This window comes from Babylonia areolata, chromosome 18, assembly GCF_041734735.1.
Source record: "Babylonia areolata isolate BAREFJ2019XMU chromosome 18, ASM4173473v1, whole genome shotgun sequence".
In the NCBI taxonomy this organism is placed as follows: Eukaryota; Metazoa; Mollusca; class Gastropoda; order Neogastropoda; family Buccinidae; genus Babylonia; species Babylonia areolata.
In genome coordinates this window covers 31,974,155-32,001,044 of record NC_134893.1, presented here as the reverse complement: position 1 = coordinate 32,001,044, position 26,890 = coordinate 31,974,155, and the positions used below count along the sequence as shown (strand labels likewise).

The window sequence follows — 26,890 nt, the reverse complement described above, 5'->3', positions numbered from 1 at the left end:
GCAGCTGCCTTGCAGCAAACACCATGTCGGTGGTTCCGCGCTCTTTCCGGAATCCACATTGGCTCTCAGGCAAATGACCTTGGTCAAGGTGTGCTGTGAGGCGGTTTAGTAGGATCCTGGCAAGTATCTTGCCTGCGATGGAGAGCAAGGAAATGCCCCGATGGTTATCACAGGCTTGCTGGTTCCCCTTTCGCTTGTACAAGTGAATGATAGATGCATCTTTGAAATCCTGGGGGATTGTCTCTTCTTTCCACATGAGTGAGTACAGCTGATGAAGCTTCTCAGTCAGCACAGTGCCTCCATCCTTGTAGACCTCTGCTGGTATGGAGTCTGAGCCAGGTGCTTTGCCACTGGATAGCAGACGGATTGCTTTCTGGGTCTCAAGAGGTGTTGGTGGATCGTCCAGTGCTTCGTTGATGGGGACTTGTGGGAGACGGTCTATGGCTTCATCATTTATGAAGGAAGGGCGATTTAAGACACTGCTGAAGTGCTCAGCCCAGCGTTCGAGAATTTTCTCCTTCTCGGTGATCAAGGTATTCCCATCTGCACTGAGGAGGGGGGATGATCCTGAGGATGTGGGGCCGTAGACTTCTTTTAAGGCATCATAGAACCTCTTCATATCGTGCCTGTCAGCATATCCCTGGATCTCATCAGCTTTGTCACTCAGCCACTTATCCTGCATCTGGCGTAACTTTTGCTGAACAGTCCTGCGGATGGCATCGTATGCATCCTTTTTTGATGTGGACTTTGGGTTGCTCAGGTAGGCTTGATGCAGACGGCGTTTCTCATCCAGAAGCTGCTTGATTTCATCACAGTTTTCTCAAGGAAGAGAATATTAAAAGATTCGGCTAGACTCCCCTTGCATGTGTTACTTGGAGCAACAAATTTCATTCAGACAGAATGTGTCAAGAGGATTTTGGAGCAACAAATTTCAATCAGACAGAATGTGTCAAGAGGATTTTCCAAACTATCAATACAAGGAAGAAGTTAATCTGCAGTCAGTGATCAAGCATGGTGAAGTACCGGCTGTATAAAAACAATTTCTATATGGCCCGGGTACATTGTTTAAGTATATATTCATTCAGTCTGTGCTTGCTATGGATAACATAATGTCACGAATATATGCAACCCCACCAACCCACCCTTCCCCATTGTATTGTGGCCCAAGGCCGTCTGATGTACATTAAACCTTATCAGTTCTGAGTTCTCTCTGTCTCTCTCTGTCACGCACGTGCGCGCACGCACACACAGGCAGACACACTGACACACACGCTCACTTACGTACTCTCTCTCACACATACATGGGGAAATGGGAAGTCAGTCGTAAACAGGCTCGTTACGTGGTCACACATATACACACACGCACGCGCGCGCGCACACAGACACATTCACATACACAGACACGCAAACATGCACACACACTCAAACACATACACACACACGCCAACTACATCCGTACACATACCCCCACCTCTCCCACGACATACCCGTTTTACACAAACACGAATGTACTCCCAAACACGAAATACACGCACATGCATACACTCACACAAACAAGCACATAACAATGTCATATGCATGTGTGCACACTGACGAACACACGCACACGACAACAACAGAAACATTTACAACAACAACACACAACTATAATAAGAACAACAACACGACATGAGGCCAAGTGCACTCCGACTGTGCAGTTCTTTTTTTGGAAGTGGCATATATTGCAGAAGGGCGACAACATATGCAGTGAGGGTCTACGCATATTGTCGCCAGATGATTTTGTTTGCGCTTTTTCCTATTATCGTTCACGCCTCACTCTGTTTGACTAAGAACTTGAGGAACCCGGCCAGGAAAGAAGCCTGTTGCGGCACTGACGTATTGTCGCCCCTGCATGTATTGTCGCCGGCGGCAATATGTGCAGAAGGACGACAATACATGCAGCTGTGAGGGTCTGCACGTAATGTCGCCGGCGACAATATGTGCAGGGCGACAATACATGCAGTAGCCTAAGGCCAACACAATGTCGCCGGCGACAAAACATGCAGGGGCGACAATACTACGTGCCGCAACAGGCTTCTTTCCTGGCCGCGCCGGGTTCCTCAGTTCTTAGTCAAACCGAGTGAGGCGTGAACCGGCGATAACAGGAAAAAGCGCAAACAAAATAAATAATCCCGTTCAGTTTGGGTTTAGACTGTGGACGGGGCATCAATTACATAGTGGATTATCTAATCTGAACAAACTGGCAACAAGATGATAAACCTCTGAATAATAATAATAATAACACACTTACTAGTACTGAATAATAATGATCAGTAATAATAATACTGAATGATAACATTGATGCCAAGATCTGAGCTGACCATGCATTCATCGTTCAGATCTGGGAAACACTTCTGCCGCGCCGCCAAGTACTAGAGGCGTGTTTATACGATATTGATATATAGTTCCTATCGAGGTTCGGAAAATGATTAATCTCTAAGAGCTTTACAAACACATTTGCACTGCAGGCTGACTACCTGGGTAGAGCCGGCTGAAAGCTGCCTTCCGGAAGATCCAAGTGCCGGCCTGGCGCTCATCAGTCGTTCAGTTTCCAGCCAGTGTTTTTCAACCAGTCTAACTCAGTTGAAATGGCTCCCCCCCACCCCCCCTCTCCGTATCCCTTTTACGTGCATGACGTTTTTGTTTTTGTTGTTCCACGTAATGTAGAGAGCAATACTCGTTCAGGGGGGTGGGGTGGGGGTGTATGCTGCGTGTGTTCAGTCCGAGTCTATTTCCATCACTACCCACTGAATGCTGGAATTGATTACAGGATATTCAAGTGACGTGCACATTTGATCTTCTGCATGCGTGAAGGGAGTTCATAGGTGCAGGTATGCACATACTTTAAAGTGAACCTGGAAACCGGGAAAACTTCCACTTTCAACCTGAGTACGGCCATGTAAGCCGAGACCGGGCCAGGATTGAAAGCAGGAAACTCGGGCGAGAATCCACTGAGCACTAAGTTGGCCATTCGGCCACGGCATCCGTGTGTGTGTTGCTCATGGAGGTGTCTTAGCACCTGTGAAGAATAAAAAATAACCAGTTGTCGATTATTTATTTTAATTACTAAATCAAACAGTACACCTCTTCTCTTATTTTCTTTCAGCACGATACGTTTCTTTGTTTCTTCCTCACTTTCTAGTAACGACATGTTTCTCAGTTTTTCTTTAACTATTACATGGGCTATGCGGAGTGGGAAGAGATATTGCAGGCACAATGACGTCGTGGAGGTGCCGGTGAGGGCGACTGCATGATGAGGATCTTGGACAGACAGATCTGAACACAATGACCCAGGACAAAGTTACTTCAAACACTTGTCAGTGAACTAGCGATGTAACAGCGCATCTTGTCGCGTTTCTTGATCGGATAACAGTGGCGAGCACCAGCTAACTGCCGCTGTAGACCTTTTTGTTTGGAGGATACATTGACCTGTACACTTCTCATCAGGAGCGGTGGCATATGCACATATCGAAGTGACCGGTGGCTATTTAGGCCATGTGCAAGTGAATACTCTCTCTCTCTCTCTCTTATTCTTTTCTGCACTGAATCAATGGCCATTGGCTGCCAATAATTACTGACAGAGACACGTATTGCAAAGGATCTATCAGCAGCTTATCTTCTTCTTCAGCGTTTATACGCTGCAACTGACTCCCATCGTGTTCACTCGTATGGATGAGTAGGCTTTGACGTGCACGACTGACCACGTCATGAACGCAGACATACTCCGTTCAGATTGAGGGTGTGGATGCTGGGTATGATCTGGACTCCATAACCTACTGCTGGACGCTAACATTGATTACGGGATCTTTGACGCGTGTATTCGAAGGGTGTGAACAGTAGGTATGTTCTCAACTTGTTTCCATAACTTGACCCACTGCGGAACGCTGACATTGGTTACGAGATTTTAACGCATGCATTTGATCTTCTGGGTATGTTCTTGTTTCCATAACCAACTGCGGAACGCTAACATTGATTACGGGATCTTTAACGCGTGTATTTGAAGGGTGTGAATACTAGGTATGTTCTCAACTTCAGCCTGTTTCTCATAACCCACTGCGGCCGCGCGGAACCGCGCTGACATTGGTTACGAGATCTTTAACGCGTGCAAAAGCTGAAATGAGAAAGAACAAACATCAGTGTAACATAATGCCATCATTTAGAGCAAGCAAAGCATCCTTAAAACTAACAGGGGAAGTTTTAAGTCATCAGTCTGGTACACCTCTGTTTAAAATTTGACCTTCAAAACATCACATGCTGGTCTTGCCTACCACATGGTCATTTACTGTTTACAAATACCTACCTCAAAAGTTAAACTGAAACAAAGCAAGATTACTCCTATTTACTCACCAAGACATTAATACTTTGAGCAAAATTATGCTGCATCAGCAATCATAAAGAACACTGCCTGAATTTATCCACTAAATAAGCTTTCTTACTTACTTATAACTCGATAGATTCAGCACACGTGATGTCTTGCTTTGGCTGTCTGAGGGCAAATAATTCGAAGCCACAGGAAACGGAAATGACTCTTTTAAGAAGTGTTAAATCCTCAGTATTAATCGAAGATCGAATGTGCGTGTGTACTTTTTTTTCTTTAAAAAAAAAACCAACAAAACTTTTCCTTCATAACAACAGGTAGTTCTTTGAAAGTTTGGCAGCTACTAAACATTTCTTTGTTTAAACTAACATCTTTCTTTTTGTGACTTGATAGATTCAGCACACGTGATGCGACCTTGCCTTTGGCTGTTAGATGGCAGTCAAATCTACAGGAAAAGGAAATGATTCCCACAGAAAATATTAATATCAACTCATCAATAAGTAATCTGGGATTGTGTGCACTATTTTCATTTAGTTACTTTTCCTTGTACTTTTCCTTTACAACAACAAGTAGTTCTCTGAAAGTGAGGTAGCTACTACGAGGGGTAGTAATTGACCTTTGTATAAAACGATGCGTCTGTCCATCAGTAAACCAGGCAATTTGTGATTTTAAACATTAACAGCAATGACTGACAGCCAAATACTGGGAAGCTAACTTCCGTCTACTTTCGGCTTACTTGCACACAGGCCTGTAAGAATAATAATGATAATATCAATATTGATTTACTTTCTATAGTGCCGTTCCATGTACACCATGCTCAACTGCGGTAAACTTTCGAATAAAACATGCATTTAAACACTAAAATGACAACTTACAAATGCATTGACATCTGCAACCAACCACTACCAGTAATGTGTGTATGTACGTACATACAAATTATCACGGCACACACACAACACTCAACATACATATCAAACATCACAATACCTAAATTGTGATAATATCTCGTGTCACACCAATCAAAGACATCACAATGCCGTAATCATACACAACAAAAATCAAAATACTTCAAAGATCACTCTCACTACCCCTCCCTCCCCTCAGTCAACAAGGTACACAGAAAAAGACAGACAAGCACTATCGCAGGTATTGGAAGTGGTGAACTTCAAAGAGATGAGTCTTAAAAGTTTTTCTTGAAAGCTGAAATGCTCTGCCAGAGTTTTTCTCGTGAACAGAGCCGGTAGACTGAGTTCCAGACAGTCAGTGGGACCAAAGACAGAGAAAGTTGTGCTGTTGTTTAAACCAAAGGTTTCAATGGAAAACCGTCCGAGAAACTGTAAGCAGAAAGGTGTCGAGATGGATGGAGAAGTTCAGATAGATATGATGGCATACTTTTGTTGTTGAGACATTGAAAGGACGGCACTGCGACAGAGACTAACAAGCAATTTAAACTGTATTCTTGCCCGCTTCACAGGAAGCCATGGCAGTGAAGTGTTTTTCCTGACTGAGACATCGAAAGCAGAGACAAGCAATTTCAGTTGTATGCTAGTCCTCACAGGAAGTCGCCAGTGAAGCAAGGATGTAGTGCACTATCGAAGCATAATAAGCTTAGTAAAATGTGTCTCACTGAAGTTCTTTTTCGCGAGTTTTCCATTTGCATTCAACTGATGTTTACCGATAATTTTATCAGTGTGTAATTCAGTGTTTTCCAAACATTTATTTGCAGCGTTTTCTTCTTCATTGATGCGTTCACTGTCACACACACTCAGCCGGTCTACACTATTTGGTGACGAATAGAGCTATGATTTGTTCGGGTCTTGCCTGACTGCCGTAGAACTTGGGCCTCGTCAATTTGCATGGCCACTTGGACTAATATAGTCAGTCGGCCGGGCCGGGCCGTCAGTAGCGGCTTCAGTCTTTACGTTGACGAAGACGGCACCTCTGAAGAACGTGGTCAATTGCTTCGAGTGGAAATACTGTCCGCCGTAATGGTCTGCATGGGTTCGAACTTGTCCCGGTCTCACTGGCACCCTCAGTTTCCGTCTCCCAACTTTGACTCAGTGGAAAATCAGTCAAACTGAGTGCCGGCCTTTTCCGTCATTAAAAGTTCAGATGAGACGATAAACCGAGGTCCCTTGTCCAGCAAAGAATTCCAAAGAACGTCGGGCAGTGACATGTCACAGTGCCCGCGTTTTTTTCCGGCGGCGCAGTGTATATGGATTTGTCCAAACGCAATGACCCCTCCTCGAGAAACTGAAACTCAGTGAAACTAGTCTCCAGTTCACGGTGCCTCGGACCGCCGTGACAGGAGCACTGAGTTTTCTGAAGGGCGCCAGTCTGCACATTGTTCAAATGAATGCCGAGTCGGTATAGGGAATATGTCCGTGTGCCTCACTAGGATCACTTGCTGTACTCTGGACAGATGGTGGTAGTCGCCTCAACTGAGTTTTTCTGTCAATGTCTTCAGGAGTGAAGCGTATCCTCCGGATTTTTCCGGTAATAAGGGTGAAAAGAAAGTGCACTCTCCTGAACAAATATTAAAGTAACCTGCCCTTGGTTTGAAAGGAAAGGAAACAAAACGTGTGCGGGCAGTTCACGAAATATCGTGCAATACGTATTTAAGAAAGAAAGCAGTTTGAGGTGCATGATATCCTAAAACATTAACAATGGTGAAGGAACAGTTTCGAGAAACGGACACGGCAAAAATGTAAGTTTTGTTTACGTTCTAATTACAAAGAAACATTGAAACTATAGAACACTATTTTCTTGTAGTTTATCTCAGATTGTTTAACCTAGGCCTACATGCCATGATTAAACCCAAAACTTCTGGAATAAAGTTAATTGCTCATATATTGTGCTATTACACCAGTCATACTGTTCCTGAACACAACCAGATGCTGGCAGAACATGTCATGTGCTCTCAGCAAATTCTTTTCTTCATGCTCATGTGTGACAGAGTCGTCCATATTGCAAATGGTCCGACACAGCTCCAGCTAGATGTTTTTTCTGACTGACATGCACATCCAGTTTTTTGCTGTCTGGTCAAAGGGGCAGACCATGTATATATTGGTTTTGATTGCTAGTCATCCTGCTTGTTAAAAGTTCATAAATTAGAATGAAAAGAGAAATACTGGCTGTACAGAGTGGTTATACTTTATAATGATAAATGAGACCGAAATATCACACTCATGATATATGCAACAGGATCAATAACTTGAATAATGCATAGTTAAACCATGTCAAATTGGATAGGAGAATGTTATTTGAATTACTGATATTTGGTGATCTCAAGACAAAAGTGAACAATCCAGATCTAAACCTACTTAGTTACTATTAAAAAATATCTGATATATGTATATATATATATATATATATATATATATATATATATATACACACACACACATATAAAATTATGTACAAAGTTATATGTACAATTTGTTATTGAATATGATTTAAGAATTGTTTGGAGTTTGAGCATTATAGCCAGTAAACTAGAAAGGTCTAAATGATGAATCAGGAGTGCAGTAGCTTCTTTATTTGATATGCTGTTATAGTGAAAGACCTTCACGCCTTGGTTCTTGTCTTTGTGAATTTCAGAAGCCAAGTCACCTTTGGTTTTATGAGTGCTGATGAGATGCGTAAAGCAGCTCATATCCAGGTGACAAACAAGCAGCTTTATGATGAAGAACGCAAACCAGTTCCGAATGGAGTCCTTGATCACAGACTGGTAAGCTTTGATTCTGAATGATTATAAACTTATTCTGAAGGTGCATGATTAAAATAATGATTTTTTCTATGTGTAGGTGAATAAACTGTTGAGAGTGTGTGTATACATGTGTGTGTGTCTTTGCTTGAAGCTTAAAAAAGTTAGTGTGAATGTGAGTAACAGTTCATACTGACAACTGAGTTGAATAATGAGCAAGTGAGAAGAATGGTTAACTTGCAAAATAAGACTTTAATCTAAAATTTGCAGGAAAGCTTCATGGTACTGCTGCAAGGATGAAATATGTTATTTCCTGATCACCCGCATGATGACTTGTGCTTTCCATTGAGTCAGTTGGTTTTCTGTTATAGATCTGTACAATCAAGATTCCAACTGATGAACAGCCCACATAAAAAAAAGAAGGAAAAAAAAAGAGAATTAGTCAAATGGACCAGGAGCATTTCAGAACATATGAAGGGCTTGAACAGGACAGAGAAATCTGTCGTCATCATCATGGTGAGATTGTCAAATGTGGTTATATGAGAGCGAGGTAGAAGATGGAGGCAGAGATGGAAAGCAGATCAAGAAAAACACGGAAGTGTGTGGGACTCCTCCCTTGCATCCAACCCCACAAAGAGATGAGAGGATTTCCATGATGCTTTTTGATTTGCTATTCCAAGCATCTTCAGTCTCTTTTAGCTTTGTCTTACTCTTAGAGATGTATCTCACCTCATGTAATTCTACCCTTTGAGAGGGTGCTACCTCAGAATCATGGTTTGAGTGTGAGTGCTTGCTGTCTTGACCAATCGGTATATGTCTAACTTGTCTGGAACCAGTCCCTTTCTTAACAGCTCATGTCATTGTGTTGTTACATGTTGTTTTTGTTGTGGTCTTAATGTGACTGATTTCAGTTTTCACACACACATGCACACGCGCGCATAGGCACACTGTATGTGAATGCCTTTATGTCCAAAGGCACATGCTTGCACACATGTTCACAAACAAATGCAAAGTGTTGTTGATTCTTTGTTCAGAACCAGTTGACATTTTGTTTCAGGGTGTCAATATTCAAAAAGCAGACTGTGAAACATGTGGGAAGAATGTAGCTGACTGCGTGGGTCACTATGGGATCATAGACCTTGAGCTTCCCTGTTTCCATGTGGGCTTTCTTCGTCTGACGATCTCTGTTCTGCAAATGATTTGTAAGGTAGGACTGAGGAGAAATTGTTTGGTGGAATCGTGTGTGTGTTGATAAGTGCATTTTGGTAAAATCAAGCATGTGATGGTAGGTCACAGCATTTGGTAAAGTAATGTATTTGTTGTTGGTTATTGCTTTTGATGAAGGCTCATATGGATAGTGTGGGTAGGCTACAGCATTTTGTAAAGCTATGAATGTGTGTCAGAGCAGTTAGTAAAGATTATAAATCTGTTGGTCAGAGCATGTGGTAAAATCATGTAGGTGCTGGTCATGTCATTTAGTAAATTTACATTTGTGTGGGTATGAACAGTGTGTAATTTGAACCTGTACGTGTGTAGGTCAGAGCATTTTGTAATTAAGACTTGAACATTGTATGTATAGGTCTGAGCATTTTGTAATTCAAACTTGTACAGATATGTTTAGGTCAGAGCATTTTGTAATTTTAACTTATGCTTTTAACATATGTGGGATAGAAAAAAATGGTAAAATTGTGCTATGGTTTTTGTTTTATCTATTGTTACTTCCCATGTATGCTTATTTTGCAATTATATTAGAGCATACAAAAGATTAATTCATTATTTCAATTACACATATTTAACCATGACCCACTGGTGCAGACTCAGGCAGGGGTCTGGATTCCTGAAAAGATTAATTCATTATTTTTTGTACAAATATACTGTCTATACATTTGCAGGCATACTTGCACCCATGATACAGAGAAATTGATGAGAGTATGAAAAAAAAACAACCCAAAAAACAGTACTGGAGTGTCCCCTCATGATTCTGCTCATGCAGTATTGATTGAAGCATTACTTAAATAATGACATTTTTTACTTATTTGATTTTCTCTGTTGATGGTCAGTGTGTCTTGTTTAGTCCTAAAAAAACCTCTAGCATAAAGAATCATCAGACAGTAACACTTTATTCAACTAAACCTAGTAAAAACAATTAACAAAAGAGAACAAAATAACCCCCCTCCCCACTCACCAGAACAAAGATTTAAAAATTAAAGAAATATGAAGAAAAAAAAGGATAATCCAAAAACAAAAATCAACACCTTTTGTCAAATAAATAAACAAATAATCTATTTAATGTTCATCATAATGACATTTTGAATTTGATGCATTATTTACTATACGACGACACAACCACAAGTCTGTATCAGTATATACACATTTTTCTGGTAAATTTTACTTTTTATCCATTTCTGGATATGTGCTATTATGTGCTTTTTGTTATGTTAATAAGAATTAAATCTAATGGAGCATAGCTTTTATAGTATACTAGGAAATAAGACATTATTTCATTGAAGCACTTGTTCATGTTGATAAGTGTGTGTTTATTATCTTGCAGAATTGCAGTGCCATCCTGCTGCATGAGCGTACAAAACAGGCTTTCAAAGAGACCCTGAAGAAACCAGGCATGAGCTACCTCCAGAAAAAGAGTCTCCGAAAGAAGATTTATGACCAGTGCCGCAAAGTTAGCCTGTGCCCAAAGTGTGGAGCCTACAATGGTGAGGGTCACTATTTCATCACATTTTCCTTGTCAGATTAAGGAACAACAGTCATTGAGTCAGCAACCAAACAACCAGACTGGCAATGAATCACCTGTTCCAACCAGCCAGTCCCCAGATCTTTCACCCAAGAAACCATTCCATCCACTACTCTTACAAAATGTGTCAGCCTACAGCTCAAAACCACTCATCATTGCCATTTCACCTGCCCATTCACCTGTCTACCTGCATGCCGAGCTCTGAAAGTTTTGACTGTCATTGTGTATTCAAGAGGGAAGGGAGAGGGGAGGGGTGGATGAAGTTTAGTGTTTTATTAACACTTCTGTACATTTTATGGCTACTGGTGTTCCTTTAGGATATTATATGGTGTGACTAGAAACAAAAAGTTATCACATTTGTTGAATGAAAAGAGTTGTTTGATTAACCCAAATTCACTCCAACAACTTTGGTTGGCAGGCATGGTGAAAAAATGCAGCTTCCTGAAGATCATCCATGACAAATACAAAAAAAAGAAGGGACACGAACTTGTGCAAGAAGTGGTCGATGACTTTGACACTGCTACAAAAACCAACAAAGAACTCAAGCCTCTTCTCAGTAAATACCAGGTACACAATATTTTCTTTCTTTCTTTTCTTTAATTCAGGTTCATAGTTTATGGATGAAAAAAAGTGTTTTTGATTCCTTCACCAGAACACTGAAAGTTTTTGTTTCTTTTTTGTGAGTGTGGAGTGTGGTGGAAGTAATAAAGCACAATGTTGACACCACAGTACTGAGAATGTAGGGCTTGGAGGAGGGTGTGTATATGTGTGATGGAAATAAGAAAGTGTTAATGTTGAGGTTACATTACTGACCTTGCATGACTTTTTCTCTTGTGTGTGTATGTGTGCATGCATGTAGTTCAGAAAGTGTACTTTGCACTAAAAACTTCCAGACGAAATCACGAGCTACCACATTCCTTGACCACAAGGCATTGCAGTTGCTGCATTTTATCATAAAAGTCCCTGTGGTTTGAAGTTAGTACCTGAAGGTGTCTTTTGAGTACATGACTGAGTAGAGGACAGCTTCAGAATTTGAGCATGGAAAAAAGTCACAGTTGTTCAGCTTCTCCCAAAGGCACAAGGAAATATGGGACGCAAAATGTGTGGTTTATAGAAACAGACAAGAAGGCCAGTTGGCTGGACCTAGCTGCAGAATAACTTTTTGTGCTTTAGTTGGGTGTGCAGTACTATGCACTGTCTCTTTCCCTCATAGAAGCTTATCTGCCAGTGACTTGAGGATTACATGTAGATGATGAAGGCAAGGCTGTGTTCGCTTGCAAGTCTTGGTTATTTATATATATACATTTGCATTTAAAAGAAAATATGCAGTTGTATGTATAGGTTTGATAATGCATGCGTGTGTTGTGTCTGTGTGTGCAGGATGTTCTGGATCCACTCAAGGTACAAGATCTGTTCAGACAGATGGATCCAGAGGTATGTACTTGGTAGAATTCTACTAGAAATGAGATACCCGAGAGCATCACATACACACACAATTCTGCATTCACACTCACACACACACACACTCACGCATTCACCCCCCCCCCCAACCCCCACCCCCCCATCCCCCACACACACATACACATGTACACACACACACACATTCGCACACACACATCACAGAGGAGGGGAGAATAAAAGATGTATTGATAGGAAAACAGGCTGATGGCTTTGTGTTTTGATTTCCTGGCTCTCAGTTTAATTGTTCTATGTAAGTATTAATCAGGTCACAGGTGCCACTCAGAGACAAAGAAGAACTTTCTCAACTGGACAGCTTGTTTGTGTGTGACTGTGACAGGTTGCATTGATTTTAGAAAATATTTTGTTTTGTTCATAGAAATCATTATTCATTGCATGGCTTTTGTATATTCCAAATTTTAGAGTTGGGAACACACTTTGCACTTATGTGTGTGCATTTTATGATAAGTTCTTACTGTATACAGACTTACAGAGCCAGGGAACACAAGCACTTACATACATGCAGAGATATCTAAATTCCTACGGTATTTGTGTTTGTTCCCAATTTCAAAATTCACGTTGAGGGCGTTAGCCAGCGGGACAAAGGGGAGGTTACCTACTTCCGGGAGGTTATCGGCCGTAGTTTCATTTTCTCCGCATAGGCGGATAGTAGTTTGCACAGGCAGGAATATCAGACCCCTGCCGGAGTCTGCACTAGTTGGGTCACGGTAAGTATGTTATTTAAACGTAATTTTAGATAGAAAATTTCCTTTTGTACTTTTTATGGAGTGTTTCATCCATCACCCCCCTTCCCCCCTTATGCCCCCCCCCCCCCTCCCCCCCCGAACACCCAATGTTCTTGTGGCCTCACTACGCTCGATAATAGAGATATATTCTTTTCTATTCTATTCCATTCTGATATTGATCTGCCTAGGACATCCCATTGCTGATGATGAACGGTGAGGTGAACAAACCTGAAGACCTCATCCTGAACAGAATCATGGTGCCACCTTCTTGCATTCGCCCCACCGTCATGTCGGATCTGAAATCTGGATCGTAAGTGATAATGATAATGATGATAACAATGATGATGTTGATAATGACAGGAATGATGATGATATTGATTATGATAATAATAATGATATTATTGATAATGGTAATGATGATGATGATAATGTGAACTGTGTACTTAGGGAAGACAATGCAGTGAGAAGAGATAGGCATGGGTCAGATGGTTTTGGGAAGAGGGAGCGGGATCATCATCACTATGCCTTCAACATAGCTTCTGCAGTACATGTCTTGTGGGGTTAAACTATTGTGTGGGGGTCTTTGAAATCATTACCATGATTACAAGCTTTCATCCATAGGTTCTTGAAAACTGTTCCATCTTTCTTGTACTTGCAGCATAGTTTTATTCAACATATGCTTGAGAATCCCCAGATGGTAGATTTCTGGTTTGCTTGGTCAAAATCCAGTCTGTAGTTAGTTTTTGTTTGTTTTAAATGTGTGGAGTGCATATGTTAGTAAATTACATGATTTAACACTTTACGTTCCTGTTGTGTTTCATGTTTGTGTCGCTGATGTGTTCCAGCAATGAGGATGACATCACAATGAAGTTGACAGAGATCCTGTTGCTGAATGAAGTCATACGCAAGCACAAGGCCAGCGGAGGGAAGATGATGAACATGATTGTAAGTAGCTGTGTTCCGTCTTTTCATGGGGGCATATTCCACATATATTTTGAATACATCACGACAAATGGAAAGTATCATTCAAAGTATTAAGTATGAAGTCAGATTTATTGTTTCATCTTGCACATCTTGGAATATATTTGTATTTGTTTACAGATTGTATGATAATTTATGATTATTGCATTTATGATTTGTGCAGGTTTTATGGTTTGGTTGTTTTTTTAAGCATAATATTTATGTTATTTGTGTGTTTTATGTATTCATTATATTTCTTAGAAAAGTTTTTGTATCTGATCTTGTTCCAAGTTATTCATTTCTCCTGTGTTGGTGAACTGCAACTGCCACAATTACTTTGATGCGGGCTTTTACACAAATCAGTTGTTGTTTTTTATTGTGCCACATTGACAGTCATGCCTGTTTTCATGGGTTTTCTATTGAAAATAGTTTGGATAGATAAATAGTCACAGTAAATGAATAAATACATTTAAGGCATTCATGGTATGTGTTATACATGAAACAGCACTGTGCGTTGTCTGCTCTGTAGGAAAAAATAGAAACTGACTTGATATGGAAAAAAACAAACAAAAAACCGTAGGACTCTCCTGAGAGGAGATTTTGTGATGGGACAATAACAGTTGTGAAGGATACTAGACTTGGAGGACAATGTTTGTGTGAAATGGGCTTAACAAAACAGAGCAGCAACAGCAGATGTTGTGTGAGAAGTCTGACATAAGTGAAGCAATGTGTACAGTACTACAGTACGACTGTTATGATTGCATTGTATGTTCATGCATAAACAATATGGTTCTTTAACATGTGCAGGAAGATTGGGATTATCTGCAGTTGCAGGTGTTTCTGCTGGTCAACAGTGAGGTGTCAGGTGTTCCACTTCGAATGCAGGTAAGTTCACCCGGTATAAACAGTCAGTGTTTGCTGTAAATGTGTGGATGAACATGCAAAAAATAACGAGCTCAGCTTAATGCGATGGAGCTATTGGAGCATGGTGTCAAATGTGCTTTTACATTGAGAAATAATATTGTGTTCATTTATGCACTTCTTCATCCATATTGGACATTGTTTGTGTGCTGGCACAGTCTCGTGCACAATTAAAACCATGAAAGTTTATCTTGTGCACACACATGTACATGTACATGGCATGCCTGCATGCTCTCATGCTTACTGTATCTCTCTCTCTCTCACACACACACACACACACACGCACACACACACAAACACAACACACACTGAGTTCAATACAGAAACCATTTGCATGTATGTTACTAACAGCACACTCTCTCTCTCTCTCTCTCTCTCTCTCTCTCTCTCTCTCTCAAGTCTCTTTCAACTTTTACCTGATTGACCTTACCCATCTTTGAAGTTTGAGTGAAGCATAGATTTGTTCATGGACAAAAACCAATAAAATGGGAGATGTAAGTGTAAAGGGACGTAACTCATTTTGGTTCTCACAAGAGTAACGTCCCTCAGCAGTGACTTCAATGAAGAAGTTGCTCAGTTCAGTCTTAAATCCTTAGTTGTAGGGCACAGCAGCTGTTTCAGGTTCTGTGCAACATGCATCCTCATCTCCTCTGACTCTAGGCCTAAGAAAAAGGTTTGGGATGGGGGGACATTCAAAGAAAACGTATGCCAAACATTCAGCTACAGGTTATTATATTTCTCTCAGTTGTGAAAAACAAACTTGAATGCAGCACTACACACTGAGACTTGTTGTTCTGTCTGTCAAAATAATTATTTGGTTGGCATACACACAAGAGCACACAAAGATTAATGTGCACACATACGTGCATGCATGTGCACTCACACCCACACACTTGCATGCACACACTCTCTCTCTCTCTCTCACACACACACACACACGTACACACACACACACACACACACACACACTGCTATTGCTTGAAGTGTAAAGACTTAGAATGAAAGAAAACATACATACACACACACACACACACACATCACACACACACACACACACACGCGCGCGCGCACACACACATTCTCTCTCTCTTTCTTATTTCTCTTTTCTCTCTCCCTCATTCTCTCTCTCTCTCCCCTTCTTTCTCTCTCTGATCAAATACACATTGTGAGTAGAAGACTAGGTATATACAGTTATTTGTAACCCTGTTGATTTTAATCTTTAGGATACTTTATGTTTTCTTCATTAGACCAAAGCACAATATTCACAACACCTTTTTTTCATGAAGTTGCTTGTTTTGATTGCAGCCCACCAAAACATTGAAAGGTTTGGTACAACGTCTGAAGGGCAAGCAAGGTCGGTTCCGTGGCAACCTTTCAGGAAAGCGTGTTGACTTTTCTGGCAGAACAGTAATTTCTCCTGACCCTAACATGCAGATAGATCAGGTGATGTGACATCATCATTTTGTGTGTGTTTGTGTATATGTGTGTGGTGTGTGTGTGTTGTGTGTGTGTGTACGTGTCTGCATGAATGTGTGCCTGTGAAAGTGTTATCCTCAGGCATCGTACAATCATACAAGTCTGGATAAAGAATTATTCCCAGGGCTGGAAAAGTCTTTTAAAAATATGTTTTGCCCTTCTGGGTCTGGAAAAATCTGGGAATTTCAACAAAACGTTTGGCCTGTACTATTCAACATAGAGGTTAATGCATTTAGAAAAGAAAACCAAAAAAACCAAAAACAACAACAACAATAACAACAAAAAACAAACAAACAAAAAAAAAGAGTGGTGAAAATTGAACATCAATTCTGGGATATCCACTGCGTGGATAAAATGATAGCTCTGGTATGAAGCGGGTCATGCTGAACTGTCAAATATAGATATTCTTATATATTACAATTTTGATCGTGATAATAATGATAATAGTGATGAATATGGTTGTAATGATAATAATAATTGGAAGAAAGAATGAAAATAAGAATGATTATTTTCTCATATAACTTTTTTTAATAATGATTACTGTTCTTTTGAAAAGTGTGTGTTTGGCCATGTATGTTGTGGCAAATTTAGCCTGGCAGACAGATGTTTTCATTCTGGGACTGATTGATAAACTGTACCACCAGGTGGCAGTACCTACACACGTGGCGAAGACGATAACATACCCAGAGAAAGTGACGCACATCAACATTGAGCTGATGAGACAACTGGTGCGTAACGGGGCTCACAACCACCCTGGGGCTGACATCATTGAGAGGGCCAACGGCATGAAAATGTAAGTGAGGCGTGTCGGACAGTGGACAAAGCAAGACAAGACAAACTTTATTTGTGAGGGTAATAGATGTATGACTATGTACGTAAGTGGGGGGTTTTCCTGGAGAAGAGAGTGCTATGACTTGTTCATTTAGAGTGCTATGACTTGTTCATTTAGAATGAAAAAGCAGGTGTCAGACTTGTTGGTGAGAGCAGTGTTATTTTTTTTCTATATACTGTGAATTCAAAGGCAAAATAAGGATCTAGGCAGGAAAAGAGCTGCATAGAAACTCATAAGTTACGCTTTGCTTTGATGAATGTTGAACATTAAAATAAGCGAATATGAGCTTGTACGCAAGGTCTAATGCCTGTCAGATTCAGGGTTATCATGAGGCCACTGGTTTTCAGTGAGAGGGTTCCAAGTAAAAGTTTGGAAGTTTTGGAGGTGGTTGTGACTGGAGTGGGGCTGGGAACTGGAAACAAAGAAGAAATGCGTCAGCTAGAGAGTCAGAAACAGTTTATACACAGAGAGAAGACATGCTGGGATGGAGGGAGAGAGGATGAGGTGGAGAATCAGTCAGAGGAATGTTCAGGCATGAGCTTTGAAATCTTTTCACAGAATGTTAAAATGAATTACAAGATGAGTGACAGATTGACAAAGGAAAATGGTAGGATGGGATTGGGCACACAGACACACACACACACACACACACACACACACACACACACACACAAGAAGAAACAAAAGAAAGAAGCGTCTTCTTCACTCTGCCACCTTACTATAACATTCTTCTATCTGTGTGGGTTAATATCCAGATATTTTAAAATCATTGATAAATGTATGGGCACCATAGTCTAGAAATATATAAAGATATATGTATATATATACACACACATATAGCTCTCAGTCCATTGTGTGCTTGGCAGTTCTCTGAGGTACGGCAACCGCACAACCCAAGCCAACCAGCTGAAAGTGGGAGACACTGTCGTGCGACACATGATCAATGGAGATGTTATCCTCTTCAACCGGCAGCCTTCCTTGCACAAACTCAGCATTCAGGCTTTCCATGTGAGTGGTAAATCTGTGTTGGTGACACTACCTGGGTAGTCTGTTCTGGTGACACTTTCTTTACATACCTGAGTGACTGTGTGTGTGTGTGTGTGTGTGTGTGTATGTGTGTGTTTGTGCGTGTGTGCACATGTGTGTGTGTGTGTCTGTGGTTGTGTGATTGTGTGTGTGTGTGTGTGTGAATGTGTGTGTTTGCGTAATGTGTGTTATGGTATGAGAATGTGTTTTGGTGTGAGTGTGTACGTGTGTGTGTGATTTTACATGGGTGCTGCTGTTGTGCATTCATGCATTGATATTCTGTTTGTGCCCAGGTCAAAGTGATGCCCCACAAAACATTCCGCTTCAACGAGTGCTGCTGTAACCCTTTCAATGCTGACTTTGACGGGGACGAGATGAATCTTCACCTTCCTCAGACTGAGGAGGCCAAAGCTGAAGCTCTTGTGTTGATGGGGGTAGGAGATTTTATTTTATTTTATTTTATTTTATTTATTTGTTTATTAAATGTTAACATCTTTGGTATTTATGTAGTATACATCACTGAGCATAAAAGCCATTGATGAAGGTTAATAAACACAACAATAAAGGGTAATACCAATCAAACAAAGTAGATGATGCGTGAGTTTGTGTACGTTTGTGTGTGTGTGTGTGTGATCTTCAGTTTAACATCTGTTCTCTAGAAGTGTTATTAGACAGTGTGTGTTTGTGTGTGTGTGTGTATGGTGTAGTTTGAAACATTCGTATATGAATTATGCTTGTCAAGGTTGTACAGGGTCATATTTACAGGGTTGTGTGTCTGTGTACAACAGCAGTTTGTGTGTGTGTGTGTGTGTGTGTGTGTGTGTCTGTGTGTGTGTAAGATTCTTCACTGAAAAAGTATTTGGTGTTGTTGTAAACAATCAAAGTGACCTGCACTAGGTTTCACAAGAAATTGTTTTTGTGTTGGGATGGGCATGCCTTGTTTTAGAATATTGAGATGTGTGTGAGAGTGTGCATGTGTGTGACTGTGCTTGCATGCGGGTGTATGTGCATGGACATATGTGTATATAGAACAGGATTTGTGAAGTTTCATTGACTTTCATTTCCTTTTCATTTACTTTTTTGTTGTATTAATTACTTTCTTTATAATTAAGCTTATAATGCATTACTTAATAGTATAAAAAAAAAGTTCAGTTACATCTTATATATATATATACATGTAACTTAACTCTATTTCCTATCTTGTGTGTGTCTGTGTATGTTGGTCACACTTAGGTGCATTTCCTAAAAGCAAGTGTGAATTAGAAATGATTTATTTTCCTTTGTGACTTTAACTTTGAAAAAATAAGTGCAAAAAATATAAATAAACAATGTGAAATCCAACACAACTTTGTGTGGTCTATATTTTATTTTATATTGGGAGGTGCACATGACTTTTGTTTTGAAATTGATTTTTTGTGTATTTTGATTCAGTTGTTGTAGTAAGTGTGTGTCACAAGTGAGTCTTGAAGGCCTTGCCTCTCTTGTGTGTTTGTTTATTTATATGTTTTATTGTAAATCTGTTGTGGTCTTCAGATTTCAGACTGTAATTTAATTTGCTCTTAATTACACATACTGTCCTATGAATCACTGGTGCAGACTCCAGCAGGGGCCTGATTCCTGCCCTCTGCTTGTAGGTTTGATCCACAGACCTTGCTTCAGGGATGTGAACAATAATGAAGGGAAAAAATGTAACAGTGATGACAAATGTATGGAACACAGAATAGGTAATAGCTGATAAAAGGAATGACGCAACGGAAAGATACTGCATGTGCAGTGACTGTGAAACATGAGGGGATCTCTGTGTGTGTGTGTGCGCATGTGTGTGTGTGTGTGTGTGTGTGTGTGATTTCAGTCCAAGTCGAACATCATCACACCAAGAAGTGGAGAGCCTCTGATTGCTGCCATTCAGGATTTCATCACAGGTTAGTTCTGTGTGTGTGTGTGTGTGTGTGTGTGTGTGTGTGTGTGTGTGTGTGTGTGTGTGTGTGTTGTATGCTTATTGTGTTGTGTTGGGGGGAAGGTGGCAGAATGGTTAAGACGCTCAGCTGCCAATACAGAGAGTCCGTGAGGGTGTGGGTTCGATTCCCGCTCTCGCCCTTTCTCCTAAGTTTGACTGGAAAATCAAACTGAGCGTCTAGTCTTTCGGATGAGACGATAAACCGAGGTCCCGTGTGCAGCACGCACTTGGCGCACTGAAAAAGAACCCATGGCAACGAGAGTGTTGTCCTCTGGCGAAATTACGTAAAATGAAATCCCCTTTCATAGGTACACAAATATGTAAGCATGCACTCAAGGCCTGACTAAGCGCGTTGGGTTATGCTGCTGGTCAGGCATCTGCTCAACAGATGTGGTGTAGCGTGTATGGATTTGTCCGAACGCGGTGACGCCTCCTTGAGAAAGTGAAACTGAAACTGAAACTGTGTTGTGTGTGCTTGTTGTATGTATGTATATGTGTGTCTGAGGGAAAATGTGTGGAAGAGAGTGTATGTGTATTTGTGTGACAGGGTTTGTGTGTTCACAATAGCAAGTATGTGTGTGCGTGTGTGTGTGTAAATTACATATGTACCATATGAACAAAAAAGCCAAAAAAGATGAAATTGTGGAATGATATCAGTGCTTCAATTCATCTGACCTTCGTCTTTATATCACCGCACACAGGAGGGTTCCTAATCACCCAGAAAGATGTGTTCCTTGATCGCTCCCAAGCCCTGCAGCTGGTTGACTCCTTCCTGTCGGGCAGAGACAGTGGTGTGAGGGTCTCTCTGCCTCCACCAGCCATATGGAAGGTAAGATCCCACTGTATGACAGTAAGATGCAGTCTTCTTAGTTTCACTTTCAGTGTCAAGGAGTTGTCAGAGTGTGTGGAATGATCCATGTATGTTACACTGCATATGCTGTAAAAAAAAAAAAAAAAAAAAGGAAAAAACTTCTCCTTCTTCCTCTTCTTCTTCTGCGTTCGTGGGCTGCAACTCCCACGTTCACTCATATGTACTCGAGTGGGCTTTTACATGTGTGACCGTTTTTACTTCGCCATGTAGGCAACCATACTCCGTTTTCGGTGGTGTGCATGCTGGGTATGTTCTTGTTTCCATAACCCACCGAACTCTGACATGGATTACAGGATCTTTAACGGGCGTATTTGATCTTCTGCTTGTGTATACACGAAAAAGGGGTTCAGGCACAAGCAGGTCTACACATATATTGACCTGGGAGATTGGAAAAATCTCCATCCTTTCCCCACCAGGTGCCGTTACCGAGATTTGAACCCGGGACCCTCAGATTGAAAGTCCACCGCTTAGCCACTTGGCTATTGTGCCTGTCACACAAAAAAAACAACTGGCAGCAGACCTTTGCATAGACTCAGTATGCTGATCCAGCCTTGAGACATCTCTTCTTAGTGGCTCAGGTATAGATTGTCTTCTGACTGGCCACAGGGAGTTTGTGTTTGCTTCAAAACAAAATGATACCAAACACTGATATGCTTGCTGGATATTTAATGTATACATGTACATGTTATCTTCTGCACATGTGCACACTTGAAGGGAGTTAAAACACCAGCCAGTTTGGACATGTGTTATCATTACATTATTGTCACAACAGATTTCCCTGAGTGACTGTCGGGCTGCTCTCCCCAAGGAGAGCTCTCTGCCACAGTGCAGCACCACCATTTTTTTCTTCTGTCTGCAAGTGTATTTGCTTTTTTGTCAAAGTGGATGTTTTCCACAGATCTTTGCCAGGGGCAGCCCTTTTGTTGCCGTGAGTTCTTTTACATGTGCTTAGTGCATACTGCTCATGGGACTTAGGTTTATCGTCTCATCCAAAAGACTTGCACCCAGACCACCACTCAAGGTCTAGTGTGGGGGGGAGGAGCAGGGGAGAGGGGGGGGAGTAAAAATCCTGGTTCGTATGTGGGACTCTCGCTTCCTAATTGGGCACTTCACCACCATTAGACCACACTGTTCCTCATACTGACTTAGCTACTTCTCCAGACAGTGTCAGCTGTGAGAGATGATGAGTTATTTGGTTGACAGGCTGCAGTGCTGTGAGAGTTTGTGAGTTATTTGGTTGACAGGCTGCAGTGCTGTGAGAGTTTGTGAGTTATTTGGTTGACAGGCTGCAGAGCTGTGAGAGTTTGTGAGTTATTTGGTTGACAGGCTGCAAAGCTGTGAGAGTTTGTGAGTTATTTGGTTGACAGGCTGCAGAGCTGTGAGAGTTTGTGAGTTATTTGGTTGACAGGCTGCAGAGCTGTGAGAGTTTGTGAGTTATTTGAGTTATTTGGTTGACAGGCTGCAGAGCTGTGAGAGTTAGTGAGTTATTTGGTTGACAGGCTGCAGAGCTGTGAGAGTTTGTGAGTTATTTGGGTGACAGGCTGCAGAGCTGTGAGAGTTTGTGAGTTATTTGGGTGACAGGCTGCAGTGTGAGAGTTTGTGAGTTATTTGGGTGTCAGGCTGCAGAGCTGTGAGAGTTTGTGAGTTATTTGGTTGACAGGCTGCAGAGCTGTGAGAGTTTGTGAGTTATTTGGTTGACAGGCTGCAGAGCTGTGAGAGTTTGTGAGTTATTTGGTTGACAGGCTGCAGAGCTGTGAGAGTTTGTGAGTTATTTGGGTGACAGGCTGCAGAGCTGTGAGAGTTTGTGAGTTATTTGGGTGACAGGATGCAGAGCTGTGAGAGTTTGTGAGTTATTTGGGTGACAGGCTGCAGTGTGAGAGTTTGTGAGTTATTTGGTTGACAGGCTGCAGAGCTGTGAGAGTTTGTGAGTTATTTGGGTGACAGGCTGCAGAGCTGTGAGAGTTTGTGAGTTATTTGGGTGACAGGCTGCAGTGTGAGAGTTTGTGAGTTATTTGGGTGTCAGGCTGCAGAGCTGTGAGAGTTTGTGAGTTATTTGGTTGACAGGCTGCAGAGCTGTGAGAGTTTGTGAGTTATTTGGGTGACAGGCTGCAGTGTGAGAGTTTGTGAGTTATTTGGTTGACAGGCTGCAGAGCTGTGAGAGTTTGTGAGTTATTTGGTTGACAGGCTGCAGAGCTGTGAGAGTTTGTGAGTTATTTGGGTGACAGGCTGCAGTGTGAGAGTTTGTGAGTTATTTGGTTGACAGGCTGCAGTGCTGTGAGAGTTTGTGAGTTATTTGGGTGTCAGGCTGCAGAGCTGTGAGAGTTTGTGAGTTATTTGGTTGACAGGCTGCAGAGCTGTGAGAGTTTGTGAGTTATTTGGGTGACAGGCTGCAGTGCTGTGAGAGATGATGAGTTATTTGGCTGTGAGAGTTAGTGAGTTATTTGGTTGACAGGCTGCAGTGCCTCTCGAGAATCAGAACATTGTAAGTCAGGGTTGTTGTCTCTCAGACCCTTTTTCTCTTTTTCCCCCCTTTTTTTTTCTTTTTATGAATTGTAAATTTTATTTCTTTACAGATTTTGTTTGTGATTCTATTGTTGGGTGCGAGTGGTTAAAGTGTTGGACTTTCAGTCTGAGGGTCCCGGGTTTGCATCGCGTTAGCAGCGCCTGGTGGGTAAAGGGTGGAGATTTTTCCGATCTCCCAGGTCAGCATATGTGCAGATCTGCTTGTGCCTGATCCCCCTTGATGTGTATACGCACACAGAAGATCAAATATGCACTATAAAGATCCTGTAATCCATGGTAGCGTTTGGTGGGTTATGGAAACAAAAGCATAGCCAGCATGCACACCCCCGAAAATGGATTTTGGCTACCTACATGGTGGGGTAAATAAACAAAATGGTCATGGACATAAAATGTCTGTCTGAGTGCGTATGTGTGCGTGCCTGAAATCTGATTGAATGACACAGGAAACGAATGATGAGCACCCAGTGGCAGCCATCAATCGGCTTTACCCAGGTAGACAGCTAGCTTGTTGTGCAAATGACCCGTAGTTTGTAAAGCACTTAGAGCATGGTGTCCGACCGAGGATAGGTGCTATATAAGTATCCATATCATTCATCATTCATTCAGATTGCGTGTTTCTTCTTCTTGGTTTGTGGGCTGCAACTCCCATGTTTACTCACATGTACATGAGTGGGCTTTTTCGTGCATGACCCTTTTCACACCGCCATGTAGGCAGCCATACTCCATTTTCAGGGGTATCATTCATTCATACTGTGTGTTTAATTTGTGGGTGGTGTTGTGCTGGTGTGCAGCCGTGCCACAGGTGGACAGGGAAGCAGATCTTCAGCCTCATCATGAGGCCCAACAAGGCCAGTCCTGTCAAGGTGAACATGCAGACCAAGGGCAAGAGCTACTCCAAGGGGCTGAGCCCCAAGGTGCGGCCCCTGTATGGGCAGGCAGAGCCGGGCGATCTCTGTCCCAAGGATGGATGTGAGTGAACTGTTTGGGATTTTTTTTTTTTTTTTTTTTCAATGATTACAGAAGAATTATGAGTTCTCATGTTTGGTGGGCACATGCCTCCTCTGCTGCTCTGATGGTCACAGTTGGACACAACTGACTATCAAAATATCATACATGAAAACACATACATCAAGCTCATGTATTAGGGGGGGGAAATTGCAAGTTTTAAGAGGAGTTTTCCCTATAAAAAAACAAAAAATAAAACCTCTTGTGTACCTTTCTGTGATGACTGTGAGTTATCTCATCCTGTCAAAATTGAACATTTAATATTTATATTATTTTCCTTGTATTTCCCTGTTATAAGACTATACTTTGATATACTTTTGAGCATTATATTTGATTTTTTTCTTGTGGGATTGGTCATGTTTTTAACACAAAAACTATTCATATTATTTCTGTGAGTTAGAAGGGTGAATCTTCTGACCACCGCATGTTTGACACTAGATGCTTTGACACTTAGACATTTTGACATTTTAATGTCATTACCTGCAGTCGTCCTTTGACATGGGGGTGACATGGTTATGTTTTATATCACACTACAAGCACAATGCAATGGAATCAGCTTGTTCCAAAAAGTTTCCATCTAAATACTACACCCTGACAAATGATAATTTCATTACTTTAAAGCAGAACACACAAAACAAAACCACACATATAATAAAAGAGGAATAATGTTTAGTTTTTTTCCTTGACATCTTACATCTAAATACCACATTCTGACAAATAATATTCTCATTACTGAACAAAACACACAAAAACAAAACAAAAAAAAACATACATCAGAAGAGGAAGAATGTTATGTTTTTTCCCTTGTTATCTTTCATCTAAGTATATCCTGACAAATGATATTCTCATTACTTAACAGAACACACAAAAATAAAACAAAAATGTTTATCAAAAGAGGACAAATGTTGTGTTTGTTTCCTTGTTTAGTTTAGTTTTGTGTGTCTGTGTGTGTGTTTTTTCCTTCAAAAAAAAACACCCCAAAACCTGTGATGTGTACTTTTATATGGAGAAATATAACCTGTGCAAGGGAAGGAAAAAAAAGAAGAAAAAAACAACAACCCATGAATGATACAAACGCCACCTCCTTGGTTACAGACGTGGTGATCAAGAACAGCGAGTTGCTGTGCGGTGCCATGGACAAGGGGACTCTGGGCTCTGGCTCCAAGAACAACATCTTCTACATCATCCTGCGACACTTTGGCGAGCAGCAGGCTGCTGACGCTCTCTCTCGTCTGGCCAAGCTCTGTCCAGCCTTTCTCAGTGAGTTGTGTGTAGGCGGGTTGGTTGTGTGTGTGTGTGTGTGTGTGCACCGATGCTCTCTCCTGTCTGGCCAAACTCTGTCCAGCCTTTCTCAGTCAGTTAAACTACTCCTGTTTGTGTGTGTGTGTGTGTGTGTGTGTATGGGTGAGTGTGGGTGAGTGTTTGGGAATGGGGGTTGTTTGGTTCTGTGTGTGTTTGTGTGCGCCAATGCTCTCTCCTGTGCGTGCATGTGTGTGTGAGTGTGTATTTGTATTTGAGTGAATGTTTTTTCAGAATGTTGTACTGTTAACTTCTAACCTCCCTGTATGTGTGTTGGCATATATATAAAAAATCAGTATGTTGCACAGGTCATGTAATCTGCATCAGCATTGTGTGTGTTATGGACATACAGAAAAAACCAGAGACATTGCTTCTGAAGAGTGTAACGTGAATAGAAATACCCATGCATTTACAACAGCTCAGAAATATATAACTGATTCGGCTGTGTAGAAGTAGTTGCCTATGAATGTAGGAAGAAGATTTTTTTTTTTTAAATTGCAGAGTTAGGTCCTGTCTTTAGAGGATGCAGGTGTATCCTTGTGTTTCAACAATCCAAGATACATATATTTTTAGACAGTCGATGTTTTATTTCAGAGTTTTGATTTTGTTTGCAGCCACTTGATTATTTTTGCTGTGTTGTGTTGTTCTGTATGATTGTTACTGATTATTTTAACTGACAGCCGGTTGATTTTTGTTGTTGTTTTTTGTTTGTTGTGCAGCCAACACAGGGTTCTCCATTGGTCTGGGAGACGTCACACCAGGTTACACTCTTCTGAAGGAAAAGAGGAAACTGCTGGACGAGGGGTAATGCTGTGCCACTAGTGTCCTGCTTGTTTCTTGTCTTTTACTGCTGGACGAGGGGTAATGCTGTGCCACTAGAGTTCTGCTTGTTTTGTGTCTTTTACTGCTGGACGAGGGGTAATGCTGTGCCACTAGAGTTCTGCTTGTTTCTTGTCTTTTACTGTTGGATGAGGGGTAATGCTGTGCCACTAGAGTTCTGCTTG

At 41.3% G+C, this 26,890-nt stretch overlaps 1 protein-coding gene across 1 annotated transcript in view; it reads left to right on the top strand.

The window, feature by feature from the left end:
- Positions 1-6,883: 6,883 nt before the first annotated feature.
- The window catches only part of LOC143292667 (DNA-directed RNA polymerase III subunit RPC1-like), a 43,527-nt gene continuing 23,520 nt past the window's right edge, over positions 6,884-26,890 (top strand). The window contains exons 1-18 of the mRNA XM_076603170.1: positions 6,884-7,064; positions 7,958-8,087; positions 9,121-9,270; positions 10,615-10,774; positions 11,231-11,379; positions 12,193-12,246; positions 13,205-13,326; positions 13,862-13,961; positions 14,784-14,861; positions 16,203-16,340; positions 17,018-17,166; positions 18,072-18,213; positions 18,525-18,665; positions 20,084-20,153; positions 20,890-21,017; positions 24,374-24,551; positions 25,683-25,847; positions 26,606-26,690. Of these exons, the coding sequence (XP_076459285.1) occupies positions 7,024-7,064; positions 7,958-8,087; positions 9,121-9,270; positions 10,615-10,774; positions 11,231-11,379; positions 12,193-12,246; positions 13,205-13,326; positions 13,862-13,961; positions 14,784-14,861; positions 16,203-16,340; positions 17,018-17,166; positions 18,072-18,213; positions 18,525-18,665; positions 20,084-20,153; positions 20,890-21,017; positions 24,374-24,551; positions 25,683-25,847; positions 26,606-26,690 (2,180 nt within the window). The 5' untranslated portion in view covers positions 6,884-7,023. The remainder of the gene's footprint in view (positions 7,065-7,957; positions 8,088-9,120; positions 9,271-10,614; positions 10,775-11,230; positions 11,380-12,192; positions 12,247-13,204; positions 13,327-13,861; positions 13,962-14,783; positions 14,862-16,202; positions 16,341-17,017; positions 17,167-18,071; positions 18,214-18,524; positions 18,666-20,083; positions 20,154-20,889; positions 21,018-24,373; positions 24,552-25,682; positions 25,848-26,605; positions 26,691-26,890) is intronic.